This window comes from Colias philodice, chromosome 3, assembly GCF_061535455.1.
Source record: "Colias philodice isolate Cphi_HAF_F1 chromosome 3, ilColPhil1 Martin Lab GWU primary, whole genome shotgun sequence".
Classification (NCBI taxonomy): Eukaryota; Metazoa; Arthropoda; class Insecta; order Lepidoptera; family Pieridae; genus Colias; species Colias philodice.
Window position 1 is genome coordinate 8,620,123 of NC_143088.1, and position 18,342 is coordinate 8,638,464.

The window sequence follows — 18,342 nt, forward strand, 5'->3', positions numbered from 1 at the left end:
CTGCCGCCTCTTACACTGCCATCGAATTGTTATTTAAATACCGTTCCTGGAGCCTCGCCTCTTGCGAACGACGACGCGATTTATACCTTGTCTATTCCATGACAGAAATACCGAATTAAGCTAAAAATTTACGATATAATGTGCAAAAGTAATATAAACGAGTCGAGTGCTTGCTTAATCGATCGACGCATTAAAAAGTAAAAACTGTTATCATCGTTCTATGGTTATATTTTCAGATTTTGTTGCGCTGTGATAAAGCTCCTTGTACGGTTAAAGCTTTACGATTTTATAAACCGAAAACGGTCGGTTGCAGCTTGTGAAATTGTAAATATTAAAATAATATTGGTGCCGTCCTGTGCTTAGTTCATACTGTGAAGAGTGCGTCGATATTTTAGAGGTGTTTTTTTAACGTTATTTCTTTTGCGAGCTTTTGCAAATTTTTTTTCTTTATCTAATTTTGCGTTTATTTGCTATTTTTGTGAAAAAACGCGATCCATGCTTGGAGTTATGACTACCATGGTATGGTTTCCTTTGTCTACGTTATATTCTATCTTGTAAAAAAAGTAGTTTTAATTTTAATATCTTACTATCCATTCGTAGGCTAACTGCTTCTGGCAACTTTAAGAAAAAGAATCATTTAAAGCGCTACCAAGAGCTTTCATACATTTTATGCATACTGTTTTGTAGGAACAGAAAGTCAAATATCTCTAAATATTTGTAATCAACACTATTTACGAATGCTTCATGGCTAAATCTTAAATGTTTCGGCAAACCAGTCCAATTTAACATTTGGAACTATAATTATGAATATATTTATTTATTAGTGTAATTTTGTAATGAAAGAGAAATAACCGAGTTACCCATTATCTTAAAAACGTCTCATTACGGAATAGAGACAGCTTGGACGAGAGATTGAAGACGCTCTCTTACTTTACTGTCTAAAACAATGTCAACAAGAGTTTACAAGACAAAGACTTCTTAGAACAATACGTACACCATCCGCGCTGCCATCACACACTAGATCTCAGTAGTTTAGAATACTTAATAGATGCTAGATTAATTTAATGTTATCAATCTCGTAGTTTTATAGTTGGTACTAGGTTTAAAGTGTATTTAGTTAATATTGTTAGCGATTAGTCTATTTGATCGTTTCACTTTATTGTCACCATTCGCTTTCAAGTAAACATAGCGAGAGGGCGGTATGTGGATTAAGATTTGAGACGTAAAGTTTTGTATTACATAAAGTCTTCAGACGCAGCTTAGATTACGTAAGATTGCGCGTAGCTCTATGTACAAACTACTCATGTATTTCCGTTCCTTTCGCACTAAAGACGCTATTCATTACTGCAGCGAAAATTTGAGTATACTATACACGTCTTTATTAATTTTTGAACTAACAAAGCGTCCACTGTTATAAACGTGATATAAATTATGTATCAATAACTTCGTTTATTGATTAATCGCAAGTCATCAGATGTTAACGAGCCTTTATTGCATACCTACACAGTGAGTTTAATGCGGTGTATTTCATATTATTCTACACTATAATGTGAACAAGTGTTTTTTTGTTAATCTTAAATATAATCTATATCAGCCTTGTGGATATTTGCTTAAATTATCACGTCATGTGTTTATAACTTTATGATTATATATTATTAAAAGCTTGTATGGAATAAATTATCGTAATTAAATGAAAACAATGAAGTTTGACGCATCGTTTATATCTAATTTTTTTTGGATATTGATCTTATATTGATATTGATAATTACAAAACAAACTTAATTTGAACATACAACAATAATGTTATTTATGTGTTCTAAATAATTGACGTTTAAGTATTCTTGTTATGTACATTAGTATTTATGATAGGATATTATCAGAAATCTAGTAAATATACATCTAACTACATTGAAGTATTGAAGTTAAACAAGCGTAAAGCACGATGAATAGGGGGCAGCTACCCGTTGACACAGTGTTGAATAAGGCACGGCCTCGTTTCCCCCTTTCAGCTCCTACAGTATGCTTACAGTTATAGATGTATAGAGTCACTATAGACCCCAATCAGCAACCATCTTTCAATCTCGAAAATTACCTGTTGCATTCGAAAGTAAACCTACACTAACATTCCATTTCATTGTTAAATAGTTTTTCATTAGGAATTATTATTTTACTTCCATTCGCACGTTTTAGAACTTCCACCGGAAAAGAGTAGAGGATTAAGGCTTCTTTCGAAAACCATACCATAGTACATAAATCGATACATCACCTCATAGAATTGATTAAATTCAAAAGTATATGAACAAATCAAAAAAAATCCGTATCGGGATCAGACGGACCAGTGGAGGTAATCGCGCCTCTATGCAATACCCGGCAATCGCGCTGCTGGAGACGGCGTCGGCGCACGAGAGGGCGGCGCTGGCATGTGAGCACCGGTCCCGGTGAGAGCGTTGGCGCGGCAGCGGCATGGAGGAGCGCCCGCCCGACGTGCCCCTGATCGTGACGCCGCCGGGCGCCGGCGCGGGCGCCGCGCTCACCACCTCGCGGCGCGCCGCCTCCGCGCGCAGCTCCCGCGACGACCCGCCGCCCTCCACTTGGCGCTCCTCGGTGCGTGTGCGCGACACCAGTTTCCGCGGCTCCCGCAAGAGCGTCGTACGCCTCGAACCGCCCTGTAATGGCCTCAACGGGTTGCCCGCCATCGGCAAGGAGGTAATTCTCGTATCTATGAATTACCCGTTTATTTTAAATCGTGTCTATATTTTGTTACGAACCGAACAGATATCGAACGATATATCCTCTTAAAGAAGCTTCAGCTTTATGTTTTGTGTCGATGTTATTTATTTTGCTGCTAACCGCGAAGAATTATGATGATCCCATCCCTCCTAGCCGAGTTTAAAGGGCAGGCTTCACTTTAGGCCACATCGTTTTAAATTGTTTTCACATCAATTCACACTTGCCGGGAGAAATGACTTGACGAAACGAGTACAGAGAAATAATTATAATTCGTGTTAACATGCAACGCCAAAAATTTTAAAAGATATTTATAGAAACGCGAATTTTATTTGAAATATCCGCTGCAACGTAAGCCTAGAGCTGTCGAGGCCGTACGACATTCACGATATGGATCGATCACATTCTCACATTGCCACTGTAGCAAAATAGTGCGAATGTTGTACTTTGTGGTTGATGCGACATTGTGTCGCTTTCACTATTAGACAGTTCACAGACCTACATAACAGCATGTTTAGTAAAGTTGTTTGTACAAAGTACCATGGGGTGTATTTAATGCATTTTCTTTACTTAGGTACTCTTAGAAAAGTTTAACGTTTTTATACTTTGCAATTACAGGAGTTTAAACTGTATGTTGAAATGAGGTAATGAATAATATTTTACCAGAGCATGACACCATCAATTCGATCAAGCTGCCACTCATTACAAAAAGATTTCTATGAAGGTGCGTTATTTATTTCACAACCTGCAAGTTAACACGAAAATATGTTTGTGGAAACGCATGATTGTCCTTATTGTTTTGTTGTTACATCATGATTCATTTTATTTTATTTTTGTGTCAAAACATCGATATACATTTACACGAGTATATTGCGTATATATAGCTATCAGCTAGCTTGCAGCGCCTACCGACCAATAAATGGACCATTGTTGAATTTTGGTATCAAACTTAGACAGACCTGAATGTGTAGTGGTTTATAAAAACAAAACAAGATTATAAGTTATCCAATGACACACATATACACGCCTTACATCAAGAAATCTCTGTAGGTATCAATCAGGTAGACAAAAATCTTTCCATAGAATTGAGGGGACCAGTCTCAATTTTGTAGTATTCCTGACTATGCAATAGCATGTTTGTTATACCAAAATGTAAGCATGTAAGAAGGTTTAACAGTTAAGATTAGTAGTTATCCACCAAAAATAAATTTATTTTTATATTTTAAGAATTGTTAGTGAAATATTTAGGTAATATAGTAAAATTTCCCTAAAGTTGTATTGAACAAATAATTTTATTGAATCTCGTAGAAATTTAACTTTCTAGTCTTGTATTAAGAAATCTTGTATATTTGATAAATGTTATTGGAAGAAATATACATATTTTTTTGTGTCACATACGAAATGTGTGTGTAAATTAATTAATTGAGATTATTAATTTTACTCATATTAATTTTTATTTGACCGAATCAAGGGTGTGTTCCACATACCTGTATAGAAACACTACGACTAATTGAAGACAAAAATAAAAAGTGGATAAAGATCCAATAGCTTGAAGAACACTTGAATGGCACGAAACCTTTAGAACCGCTTAATGTTACTATAAATATTATATGTATTATGGAAGTATGTACTCTTTGTCTGCAGGTCCTGTCTCTGGGCGCGACGGGCGGCCACAAGGGAACCACCCAGCCTTCCCACCCTTGCACTATCCTCCACCATTCTCCTTATAAGGTACGTCACGTTGTTACGAATAATAATATCATAAATATAAATAGGAATGATCATTAAACATTTCACGGCAGGCACGGTTATTTATCAACTCAGTACATACAGTTTTATCATGACCTAAATTATTATATAGCATATTGAATTTCTTTAACGTTAAATCATTAATAGTATATATGTATCATTAAAATAAAATACTTATATGGTATCCATATACGTATTTTACTTGAATAGATAAAAATAACATAAATAACCTACATGTGCCAAGTTTGAGTGCCTAGAAGTGGACTCTACTGGTCTATATTTTTCGCTTTTAATATATAAAAATATAAATCCGGTTTTAGCGCTAAAAACACGTCGTATCGAAATAAATATTTATAAAGCGCCCTATCCAGAAACTATTGATATTCCTGAGCATTCTCGAAACATCAATAGCTTGGATTATCTTGATTCATTGACATTGCGACAATACACTGCGTCTTTGTGTATATTTCCAACAACAAGTGAATTCTTGTGGAATTATATAATTGGGTTGTATTTTTTTTTTCTAATCTGTGATAAAATAATAGGCTTGTCGTTTTAAGGATATTTCATGTAATTAATTACTTTTTCAATAAAAATTTGCATAGAACGAAAATATTCGCCCTCTTATGATAACTTGGACATGATATTTTTGTGTGTCCTACTCACGAAAGTTTATAATTTGTGGATATAAAAAATGTTTGTCGCAATGGCCTCTCTCATATTCCACACGCAAAAGCGCAAGCCGTATTAACGGTTAACACGCCATTATTTTCATAGCAATTATGAATTCCAAAAGACCTCATTAGCTATGTAACATTAACTATTCAGCAGAATTTTAAATTTCTTTCTACTGAAAATTTGAACCATTTCATATCGCCATGAATGAAAACGGAAAATTGTTGCAGGCCGCTTGGGATTGGTTGATCCTAATATTAGTGATTTATACCGCAATATTTACACCTTACGTAGCTGCATTTCAACTAAATGAGCCCGACTTCGACAAGAGATCCCGCGCGTTCGGCCAGGACCCCATTGTTATTATTGATATGATAGGTAAAGTTTTTGAATAATTTATTGCTTTTTTATAGCTTAACTTTATTACTTATGTCACTTTGTACAATTTCAGTGGATGTGACGTTTATTATCGACATTCTAATAAACTTTCGGACTACATACGTAAATGCCGCCGACGAAGTGGAGTCGGATCCTGCCAAGATCGCTATGCATTACTTACGCGGATGGTTTATCATTGACCTGGTAGCCGCTATCCCCTTCGACCTACTTCTCTTCGGCACCGATACCGATGAAGTGAGACGCTTTTACCTCGCATACCACTCACTCATCTTTCTCATTTCACAAGATTACACACAACTTATACTAGTTCTAGTCAGTTAAAAAAATGCCTGATTTTTAGACGAAAATAGCTTCAAGGTTATCAATTGTCCGAAAACATTAATACAAATCAGATGCTAGTGCCAATTCATTTCTAAAATATGATGAAACGACATTTTGTATTTATTTCTAGCTTTCGTTTAGTTTTCTTTATCTTTATTTACAAACCCCATTTATTTTAATATTCGTAGGATAGAATTCAGAATTAAGGGTCATGTTCCACTTCTATAAAAATCGAAACCTTAGGTTATATCTGTAGAAACAGTTTTCTTTCGGACAAATGAAGCTTTGGATGATCTAGCCCCACACGTGCTGTAGTGGAATGCATTAATTGCATCTGACACTCTTGAATAATATTCGAACACTATTCAATTTAATCATCATTTATGCCGATCACAAAAAAGCCCAATATTTTTAGCCTTAAGCAATATGAAATCTAATAAAAATTGTACTTTAAATATAGCTCGGTCCCATTATTATCAGTCTCTATTACCTCAATAAAAATAGTGCTTCCATCTTATCATAAACCGATTACATACTCTTTTGATATATTTAAATGATTTTGTTTTTCTTTGTTATTTTTGTAATAAAGTCGGTATAATGAGGACCCAAGGTGGGTGCGTACTGAATTTGTATTACCATTTCTTGTTACAGCAGGGGCTGGAAAGTGATGAGGTATACCATCTTTGTGAAGTATTTTTATGTTGCTGCCACTATTTTTATTACATTTTAGTTATTGTATTTGAATTACTTTCCAATAGCCGTTCTAAATCCACCAATGAATGCGTTAATGGAAGATAAGGACGCTTCCTATAAGCAAAGCGTATGGTTGTTTTAAATTTTACACTGCGCTGAATATTCTGAACGCTCACTCGCAATTCACGAGCTTAGCCACTGAGGAGTCCTATACTGACAGTAACATAAAGGAATGTTATGATTGTATGAAATAGCGTAGTTGCTTTACAAATATCGATTCCATATCGATTGTACCGACAATAACAGTTATAGAGCGATAAAATTCTCAAATAAAAATACCGATAGTCGTGTGTTTTTCAGGACTGTCGATCTAACAATCGCAACTAATGCCAAGGTGACCTTTAGGTCCTTCACATTACATCTTCATTTTAGCATGAATATTTTTTACTTGTATATAAAGTAAATATTAACAGAATGATAAGTTTACATGCTGTTACAATTGTATAGATAACTAAAGGACATTGTTTTGAGAATAATGATTACGATAGAAAAATAATGCTTTGGTATGCAACGAGATTTTGGTAGTTACAGCAAATATATTAAATAGCTTAAGCATTTCATAGTAAAAGTGCAAATCACGGAATGCACAAAGCTTGGTAGCCGATACGCTCACACTTCCCAGACTATAATATTTTGTACAAATCAAAAGTTGCCTTTCACGACATAACAAAGCACGAGATATTTCAAAAACATTATAGCACCCACCTTACATCTAAAAATAATTTAATTATTCATTCATTATATATTTTTTCACATTCAATTTTTTTGTATTGGATATTTTTGTATCAAATTAATTATTTTTTTAATAATTTTGTGTGAAATTATTTTTTTTTCATTCTTTGTTTCTAAGAGTATACTTATTTAAAACTTGCTCTTTGAAATAAAAATACTTTTATAAATTAACATTTTATTGACCCTAACCTTGGTCTATTTAAAAGTTCAATAATAAATCCAAAAACACAAATAAACTACATACTTTACATAAAAAAGAATGTATAATGAATAACTTAATCTGCCATAGTCTATAATTATTATAAATTTTAAAATACAAATATTTAAGTTTATAATTATTGTTCTATTAAAAGAAGAATCATTTTAAAATCTTATGCATTATTTTTAATTTTTACATTTTAATAAACATATTTTTAAATAAATGTAAATACCATTGGCAGATATTTCCGAATTGCAGTAAGTATACTCTCAATATATTTTTTATTTGTTTGTCCATAATAGACCCCCAAAAGTAAAATCGTCTAGCTAGAATTGGTCCCATGTATAGCTATAGAGAAGTAACGTAAAATTCTCTACGTATACGATAGTCGAAGAAACTAATATCTCACGTACTATCATAACTAGTTATGTCGCATTTACACATCCTATTCATAAGAAGTATACAGACGTATAAATGAAATGTGCACAAACGTAACTATATATAAAATTAGATATAAGTTTGGTGATAAGTGCTATAGATTCGACCTACATTGAGTAACATATTTAGATTAGATTGTAACGAAACATAGACAAAATATAACCCCGTAACTATACTGGTATAACATTAGAATTTATGCAATTACTTGCACTGCATTAAATGATGCCAGATTATATCAGTTTGGAGTATTCGCTTACCTTATAAACTGCAATCCCCCGTATGGCTGAGTAAAGATAATATAATGCTCGATGATAATAGAGTTTTACTGCTTGATTAAAGGGGCTCGCTGCTAGGCCCATTGACGCTCACTAGTTTTCTGCGAACAATGCTTGAGTTCGTTTTGCAGCTATAATGATATTGCTTGTTTCGAGTGGCTTCTTCAATATGCTTTTTAATTTTGCAGACAACTACGCTCATTGGTTTACTAAAAACAGCGCGACTGTTGCGCTTAGTGCGAGTCGCAAGGAAAATAGATAGATATTCCGAATATGGCACAGCCGTCCTCCTCCTCCTTATGGCCACGTTTGTTCTTATCGCCCACTGGTTGGCATGTCTCTGGTGAGTACTTTCTTAATATGTTGTTTGTAAATAAATTTTATTTGGTATGTAATGACGGCTTTCATTTAAGGTACGCTATCGGAAACTGGGAGAGACCTCAACTTCAAGCTCCCATCGGCTGGCTAGACGCCCTTGCGAATGATGTACAGGCTTCCTATGATAACTCAACTGGCCCCTCTATGAGGTAAGAAGCACATCTAAATAAAAATGCTTCAAATGACTTCATCGTTCTTCATCAAACTAACTGAAAAATAAATTACTTAATATGTATCAAAATAACATTGTATACGCATCATTTTTTAATTTTAACGTTGTAATGAAAAAATTTTATCCAGAGTCATCAGATATTGAAATATTTTATATCAAATTTTCAATTATATATAAATTGAAATAATAATCATTTATTTTATAGATCCCGGTACATAACAGCTTTATATTTTACGTGCACTTCCCTGACGAGTGTTGGTTTTGGCAACGTGGCACCGAATACAGATATGGAAAAAGGATTTACGATATTCGTCATGCTTGTTGGATGTAAGTGAACTAGAACTACTCAATTTTCAAATTTCTATCAAGAAATAAATAATTCTTCCCAAACATAAAATCCCTAAGTTAAACAAAAAGGAAAGGAATGTTGTATGTTTATATGAATTAGATTATTTTTGACGATTTTAAAACAGTCTTGATAGAAGTTTAATATTTGCACGCACTCTTTCATTCTTCTCATTTGAACTCTATATAAAAACACGAATTTTTCCAACAGCACTAATGTACGCTAGTATTTTCGGAAATGTATCGGCGATTATACAAAGGCTGTATTCGGGAACGGCGAGATACCATACACAAATATTGAGAGTTCGGGAATTCATTCGTTTTCATCAGGTATTATACTTTTCCTATACTTAGTACATACCATTTTTTACAGTAAAGTTATGCAAATACAATAACATTTTAATTATTCGTATAGTAATAAGCAGTTTAATTCAAAATTGATTATTCCTATCTAGAGGTAGGCAAATTTGTTCCATAGACGATTCCATCCACTCTACATAATCGATTTTACGAGCAAATAGGTTAAGTTGTCTTAATAGTACTTCGGTCTTAGAATAGGTTAAAGAAGTACCTACCTATCAAATCCTTATTAATAACGATAAGGATTGACCTGTTTAAACATGTATTATCATTTTAGATAACCAACCCTCTCCGCCAAAGATTAGAAGAATATTTCCAACACGCGTGGAGCTACACAAATGGCATCGATACTTCTAGAGTTTTAAGGAGATTTCCTGAATGTTTACAAGCGGATATCTGCTTACATTTAAATCGCAATTTATTAGCTAGCTGTGCTGCTTTTGAAGGTGCTAGTCCGGGATGCTTAAGGTAATATTTTCTTACTTGTTTTATTTTATTTCATCACATTGTATTTTCTTAAAATGCTCGAACAATTGAATGAAAACTCAGAATTACCGTATTTTTTATGTATGCTACAATTCTACCAGAAATAAACGGTATCTTTTTACATGCGATATGCAAAAACATTGATAGCATTAATTATTCCTTTAATCATTTACTAATGACTATTTTAAAAATTTTCTTTTTCTCATAAAACAATGAATTGTTTCAGGGCTCTATCTTTAAGGTTTATGACTACGCATGCCCCTCCCGGGGAGACCCTTGTCCACCGCGGTGATGTGCTTTCCTCGCTATATTTCATCTCTCGTGGTTCGATAGAAATTTTAAAAGATGATATTGTTATGGCTATCTTAGGTACGTTCTTAATCACTTAGTATTTAAATTGATTCCTTTTTATTTGTTAAAATCTCCCATAATTATAAGATTTATTATTTACTGCATTATTCCAATAATCACTGTATTATCCCAAAACGATTTGGAATGTTGCTAAGATTTGTACCTATCTTTTTTTTGGAAATTTACGATAAATATTTTATCCTTATTGCACAACATTTAGAAAGTTACAAAATGCCAGAGGATCAATATTAAAATTACATTTATTGTTAACTCCTACAGGTAAGGACGATATATTTGGCGAAAACCCCTGTACCCATAACACAGTCGGCAGAAGCAACTGTCGAGTGAGAGCACTAACATACTGCGACCTGCATAGAGTACATAGAGATGATCTACTCGATGTCCTCGAATATTATCCCGAGTTCCGGAGCACCTTCATGAACAACCTGGAAATCACATACAACATGCGTGATGTAAGAATAATAATTTTGAATTTTAAAAAATTTCCTCTACATAATATCTAATACTTAATACATATTTTGTTATCTTTAGAGTATTTTTCCACGAATAATTTTTCCTTAACTGATATTTAAAAATTAACTCGTAAACACTTTCTGAAATACACTCCTAAAAGCACTCTCCTAAATCTCATTTTGTTTCATGAAATTTTCACACATTAATCACAAGATAAGGATTTTTTATCAAGTAATTATTTTATGTCACATCTAAGCTTGGGAATTTAATCAAAGATAAAAAGAACACGTTAAGTAGTAACCGATGAACATACATATACCCTTTTGTTCAATGTAGTTGTACACATCTGGAGAGAGCCACTAGTTTAAAATATTTGGGAGTTTCAATAGATCCAACATTGTCGTGGAAGCAACAGATCGATACCGTTTGTTCTAAAGTAAGAAAATTAACATATGTTTTCAAATGCCTCAGAGGAGTGATAGACTTCCGTTATTTAAAAACGGTCTATTACGCACTGATTCAGTCTGTTACTTCTTACTGTCTAACCTCCTGGGGAGGTTGTGTTAAATCTCTGATGATTCGCTTGGAACGAGCCCAACGGGCTGTACTTAAGACAATCACCAACAAACCTCTCCGCTTTCCAACTAGCGAATTGTATGCCCTATGCCAAGTGCCGTCGGTACGTCAATTATATATACTAAAAATTGTTATGAGAAAACACTTGGATACTTCTTATGACCCCAACCTTATAAATTCCAGGCGTAGATATGACAGGGTGTGTACTATTGAACGTCGCAGAACCGCGGTAGCTGGTCGCCACTATCCATTTATTAGTTCCTTAATCTATAATAAACTCAATCAGGTTTTAAATATCTACCCACTCTGTAATTTTAAACTTAAAAATATAGTCCTTGATTGGCTTTTGTCCCGTTCGTATGAAGAAACTGAAGAAATTATTAAATTTACAGTCTAAAACTTGGAAAAACCCATACACACTGGCACATACTCACACACACACACACTCACATACTCACACACTCATATACTCATACACTCACGAATACACATCTTCAGTCTCACAAACACACCTGCTATCTAGAATTTTGTACTACTTTTTTTTTCTATTTTTAACCGACTTAATTTGCATATTATTGTTAAACTTGTTACATTATTAAGATGGAACTTATTTTATGTATGGAGGTGGGCGTTGGCATCCGTGCCACAGCTCTTATGCTTTTACGGATGTCATCGTAATTTAAGTTTATGTACAATTTGTTATTATGTTCCAAATAAAGAATTTTTGAATTTTGAATTTTGAATATTCATGTACATATTGGCTTTTAGGAAGAACTTGGTGGATTAGAGCCAAGGCGTCGGATGCGTTATGAAAATGCTAATGAAGCTCGATTGTTAAGAGAAGCCTACGCGCGAACTAATCGCAGGCCTCAAGCTGAAACATTTGCTGATAAGGTAATATTTAATTAGAGAACCCAGACTATAAAAAATCTTTTTCAGAATGGGTTTTCTTCAAAACTCGACCTCTAAAGGGTTGTAATAGAGGATGAAAGTTTTTGTCGAAGAATTTTTCTATTCTTAAAACTGCGAGGAAATGCCTCATAATATAAATATTCACCCTATGTACTCGTTATATAAATAAAACTATTTCGACCATTCCCTTGACATAATATCCTTTACAATCTTTAATTTTTTTTTATCATTAGGATTCACAATGCAGCGATGAGGATACAGAATCTACACCAAGTCGAGGTATCTTAGAATTTTCTACTGATAAGGCTGGACAAGATGTCACTCCTCTTAACTTTAATTTTAGTAAGCAACGCTCCACCACGCTCAACTCTATAACAGGTAAGAACGTCTTTCTTAGACAAATACTTGGGAATGTATAAATAAACAGTTTTGATTCCTATCTTTATTCTAATCCAAATATTAACTACGCTTAAGATTACCAAAAATATACCATACAATATTCAGTCACGACTCACGCATGGAACAATCAATTTAAGCGTGGTTAATTATAAGCATTCTTTTTATTTCTCATTAGAGTAGATGCACATAGAGTCTGGATGGAACAATGTGCAAAATTCCCTTAATACTCCTTTGATTCTTTCGTTTTATGTTATTTTTTATTTATTGTTTTGTTTTAATTCTATTTAATAATGTAGAGTTAAGAAATATTTTCTACGTTAAAGTGATACAGATATTCATAAATACCTGTATTAATAATTTTGCTTGAGAAAGCAAAAGAAAAAGAATGGGCTGATGATAATTAGTTTAAAATGAATCATAAGCAGGAAATAAAAGCTTCATCAGTGATTTAATGTAGGGTTATATTAAAGATCTACAATCTTATTTACTTAACGCAGCATGTGGAATGCTTATTCCCAATTTTCCTGAATGATTACTGGCGATGAGGATAATATGGTAGTCATTGTCTGAGTTCAATTAACTTTGATTCGAAATAAATAAGTATCCGTATTTTCCTCACCGCCCTGCTCTGAGCGCGGCCCTTGTGTGCAGGCATGCTTGCGCACTTTAAACGGAGCTTCCCAGACCTCTATCATCATAAAACGCACCAGCCGCTACACAACAAATACTGTAAGTATTTAATCAACTTTATAGTGCATGTTTTAAACATAAACAAACCATCAGTTTAAAAAAGTTTCCACAAAACAAGAGATTCAAATGCAATGGTCCCGACGACTATGTAATTGTTATAAATATTGCAGCTTTGAAAACTTGCAATGGCTTTTATATAAACACAATCAACTCACTCAATGTACTCAATTCCAGCGCAATCTACGCCACAAACGTATAGAGGTCGAGCAGCAGTCCGGCGGCAGTCATCTGTGGGTCCCTTAAATGATACTTCACCGCTAACTTCAGCTGCTGCCGGCGAGCCCGCAGTTAGCACGCCCGCACACAGCACAACTCTTCCCGTGTCAAGCCTCAGCACAAATCCTAGTTCGTACTATACGAACGCATCGCCGAGTCCTCCAGCGCCAGCTCCCGTCCACGTCTCCTGCGATGATATCCTCGCGCCTTCTGCGACTCAATCTGTTGGAAGAACTCCATCATCTAGATCTGCACCGCATTCGGCTGTCAATTTACATATGACTGGACGTCCAACTGCTCTTGTACTGAACGGTGAAAGAACTCAAAATTCAGGAGTGCAGGTATGTCGTACTTTTCGTAATGCTACTATTATTTTCATAATTAAATAAATATTTTAATCAATATCATAAATTTACAGGATACTGTTTCACCACAGTACCAAAACGTGGGAGCGGCTGCAACTGCAGCTTCTGTGACGACAATATTAACAAGGCTAGAAGAATTAAGCCGCCGAGTAGCTGTATTAGAAAATGGATTAACTGCGGATGTGCGAAGAATCTTGCAGTTGTTGCAAGCCCGTGAGATGCCCCACCATAACGCAGCTCCAGCTCATACTCCATCGCAACCGTTACCTAAAGCATCTCTGTCGGTACCTCAGAATAATGATGTGCGTAATCCTATGTCTCTCTGTCTCTCTTTTTTAATTCGTTAATAAATTAAAAAAAGGATAACTTATATATTTTATAATATGTGTACAGTGTACAATGAATAATTTATTTTTCAACAAAAAGTCCAAAAAACATTTATAGATACTTTTATAAGTTCCTACACTTATTAACAATATTTCCACATCACACATTAACATATGCAATTGATACTGTCTGTAGAACCAATGGGAGTGGAACTGGAACGGAGACCGTGAGCGTGGCGCACGACCGAGAGGCGAGCGCGCCGACCGCACGCCGGGAGTACAAAGGTCCGCCTCAGAGCCGCACGCACCTGTGCCGCCGGTTCTGCCGCCTCCACCGCACTCGCATTCCTTCTACAGGTAAATAATAATAAATTAATTAGTTATACAAGAAGTATGGATGAAGCGATAATAAATAAATAAGAGAAATCAAACACCAAAAAGCTCTTTCAAAAGCTCCTTGTTTATCCCTCAATCATATCTCTGGCTTTTTGAAGTGGAACTTTTTAAGGTGCGGTTGAGAGTACCTAAATTTCAAGGTAGCGTCATGGCAATACCGTCACGTCATGGCGAAAGGTGACGATATTCGTATCTTTCAACCTTGCTAAAGAAGTTTCACTTCTGACACGTGTGCTAGACACACACGCTCTTTAACATCATGTATAGTACGATTCAAACTTAATGGTGGCTCGAAAGTTAGGTGCAGGTGCGAGTGCGGGTGCTTACAGGTCCCTTAACGTCCCTGCGCATCGGATCGTACGATGCCGATTCCGAGCGCCATTAAGTTCGTACTATACCCATTTGGTACGATATCTGACAGATCTGTTTGCGGTGCAGGTAGTGTGAGGCAGGCGAGACGAGCGCTCCTCGCTCCCGGCCATCGACGCGCTCGCTCGCAGAGTCCGCCTCGTGCGGCTCGCTGGCGGGCGGCTCGCCGGCCGCTCCCGAGCCGCCCGCGCCCCCCGCACCCCCCGCGCCCGCTCCGCCCGGCACGCGACCCGCCGCGGCCGCCCGCGCGCGCTTCCACTTCTGCCGACGCATCACACACGTCCGCCGCGACGACGCGAGAACCTTCCTATGATGCGACATGGACCAATTTTGTACCTTATTCGGTCGTCGAGAGTGTAGGTACAGTCGGACGTATTGAACGGTCTATAACGTGCGCTGAAAAAAACCGCGCTATAATTAAATGTTATATTCGTCTCGAAAATATAAATTAAATACAATACAGAACATAGACTACTGTGAAATTACAGTGTTTCGAAATGCAATAATCATCGGTGAACGTATTGGGTGTTTTTTTTTTTATTAATTAACATAAATTTGAGTGTCAATAACGTTATTTGATACACTTAAAATTTATTTATACGAGGCAATAGTAATAATCGAATCGGTTTAAGTTGATCTTTACGTTATTTTGAAACAATTTTAATCATAACAATAATTTATTTAAGTGTCTATTATTAAGTTTAGATCTCAGCCGTGCAGAAATAAATAAGTGTATAAGACTGAGGCACTACGTAAATCCGTGAACTGTATTTCCAGAAGAGAGTAAACGATAAACGCTTTCTACCCGTCCTTGCTCCTTGCCTTTACATTGTAGCTAGGTAATAACGAACACTACTTTGGTCAAATTTGAAATGCTCCTTGTGGAAGTGCGTTTATGAAACTTGACATAATTAGATATAAATATCATGCTGAATTCAATATCGCATAAAATTATAGGCGTTTAATTGTAATATTTTCGACTTTATGTACCCAAACTTTGACTGAGAAACATTTACTTATTGATATTATTTTATAATCAGGCATAAATAATGATTAAATACTTAAATTGAAAGTTACGATGGTGGCCACTTAAATTTGTACTAAATGTTATGTATATAAGCGAAAAAATGGTTTCATGATGTTTAAAAGCTAAGATGTGGCTCAAAAGTTTATCCTTATGAGGTTATGCGTAATCCTAGTTAAGAAGACATTTCGCCAATAATAATATATCATTATAAGCAATGTTAAGGCAACCATTCAATTAAAATAAGATCGCGACTACGACATTAAATAATATAATATGACTCTAATATATATCATGTCGTAGTGCAAGTTTCATCATTTAAATCTTACATTTAAATGCTTACGTGTATGTGTTTATGTTGTTGGTTAATACACATATTGCATACATACCCATTATTATAAAAGTATGTATGTACTTTTAATGAGCTTTCTTGGTATCACTATTCACTATTCCAGGTTACGTTAATAGGTATGTACCTACCTATAAATCAAGTCTCAAAATCATTCATGTTTTTCTTTTCTATTTTTTAATAAATATTTACTATGGTTAAAATAGTATATATTTATTTGAATTTACATTAATTTATTTCTTATCATTAATGTACCTTCTCAGTATATGGGTATTTCGATATTTATTTCTACGTCGATCAATACCTACATTTTTATATGAAGTCGTAATACATAATTATTCTACAATACCATTTACTTTAATGTATTGTTGGAGTAGGACACTAAGAGACATACAATTTGCCTAAATATGCCTTCGACGGCCTTGTGCAAAACGGTTTGTAGAGTTCATCATACTTAATTGTACCTATAACCTAAATATGGTACGGATGGGGTCAACGACTGATCGTAGGAGATATTTTATAAAAATACATCAATATTTCATTACATAATACCGTTAATAAGATATCTAATATTAATGAACCATCACATAAATGCATTGTAATCTCCTTTGATATCCGTGCCTTTTTTTTGTAATAGTTTGCGTAGAAACAAATCATTAGGATATTAATTATTGTTATTGCAGTGGTTAAAAATTTAGTTAGAATTTAAATCACCGCACATTTTAACTTTACTTACAATAAAAAACTTCGTTCGCATCGTTACTTGTAGATAATATAAGTAGCTATAGTTTTGTAAGTTGGTCAATTGTGAGATGTAGGTAGTGTTACACTTTGACTCAAAACTACATAAAATAATTACAATTCGCTGCTTCGCTGTAAAAATCTATAAAATTATTGTTCGCCAAGCACATAGATATAATATATTACCTCCATACATGTTTTGCTTTGATAGTAGTAGCAATTATTGATTAAGAATCTTATATTAAGTCAAAGACATCGTATCCAATCACACTTGGTATATTTTATTCATTGAATAAGTTTGATAGTTTTAAATATTTCTTACAAGAAGCTTTACAACATAGCATTTTTTATTACTTTACCACAAAGCTTTACCGATAATCCTAGTAAATACTTTAGTATCCAATAAGAAAAAGTTTTCTTTTGACATTTATGAAGCTTTAATACACAATAATAAGTAAAAAATGCATTGAAGATAAGATCGACAGTCTGTTAACAAACAATACCAAACTATGAACCGAAAAAAAATGTTTCTCCTCCAGCTTGATTATGGGATGTATTTATAAATCCTTCCTTTCGTTTAATCATAAGGAATTTCATTAAAAAAGTCATTTTTGATATAAACTTAATATAAAGCAAATGTTAACCATTTCACTGTCATGTATAGATAGTAGATAATGTATTTGTCCTAAATTTATTCAAAAATATGGTTCACAGTTTTACAATTATTATTTATTTGCTTTACAAAACTCTTATAACTAACTCCTTTTTGAATGTGTTGATCATAATCATCAATCAGCCATCATGCGCAAACTCTTGCGTTCGCGCTTATGAGCACAGGGTGTTTTAATTTATTGTTTTAGTAGTATAATATTATTAAATTATAGAATAATTGTTACATTGAATAAAATACTTAAGATTAAATAGATAAAGCCTATCTAATAATTTATTGAAAAGCACATTTTTTTAAGATTTATGACGATCTGCTAAGATGATTTTCTTCAATGTTCGTACGTATTATATTCATATTCTATATAATATATGTATATGATAATATTGTATTACTTGTTTAAGAATCTCAACGTACA

The 18,342-nt window shown here is 34.4% G+C and overlaps 1 protein-coding gene across 1 annotated transcript; it reads left to right on the forward strand.

The window, feature by feature from the left end:
* Positions 1-2,463: 2,463 nt before the first annotated feature.
* Positions 2,464-14,739, forward strand: LOC149489854 (potassium voltage-gated channel unc-103-like). The gene is made up of 18 exons (XM_089714619.1): positions 2,464-2,706; positions 4,372-4,458; positions 5,382-5,529; positions 5,603-5,784; positions 6,523-6,543; positions 8,457-8,611; positions 8,682-8,795; positions 9,024-9,145; positions 9,375-9,493; positions 9,801-9,991; positions 10,236-10,378; positions 10,640-10,833; positions 12,179-12,304; positions 12,556-12,700; positions 13,373-13,450; positions 13,646-14,028; positions 14,106-14,354; positions 14,575-14,739. Exons 1-18 carry the CDS (start codon positions 2,464-2,466, stop codon positions 14,737-14,739), a joined length of 2,865 nt encoding a protein of 954 aa, XP_089570745.1.
* Positions 14,740-18,342: the final 3,603 nt, after the last annotated feature.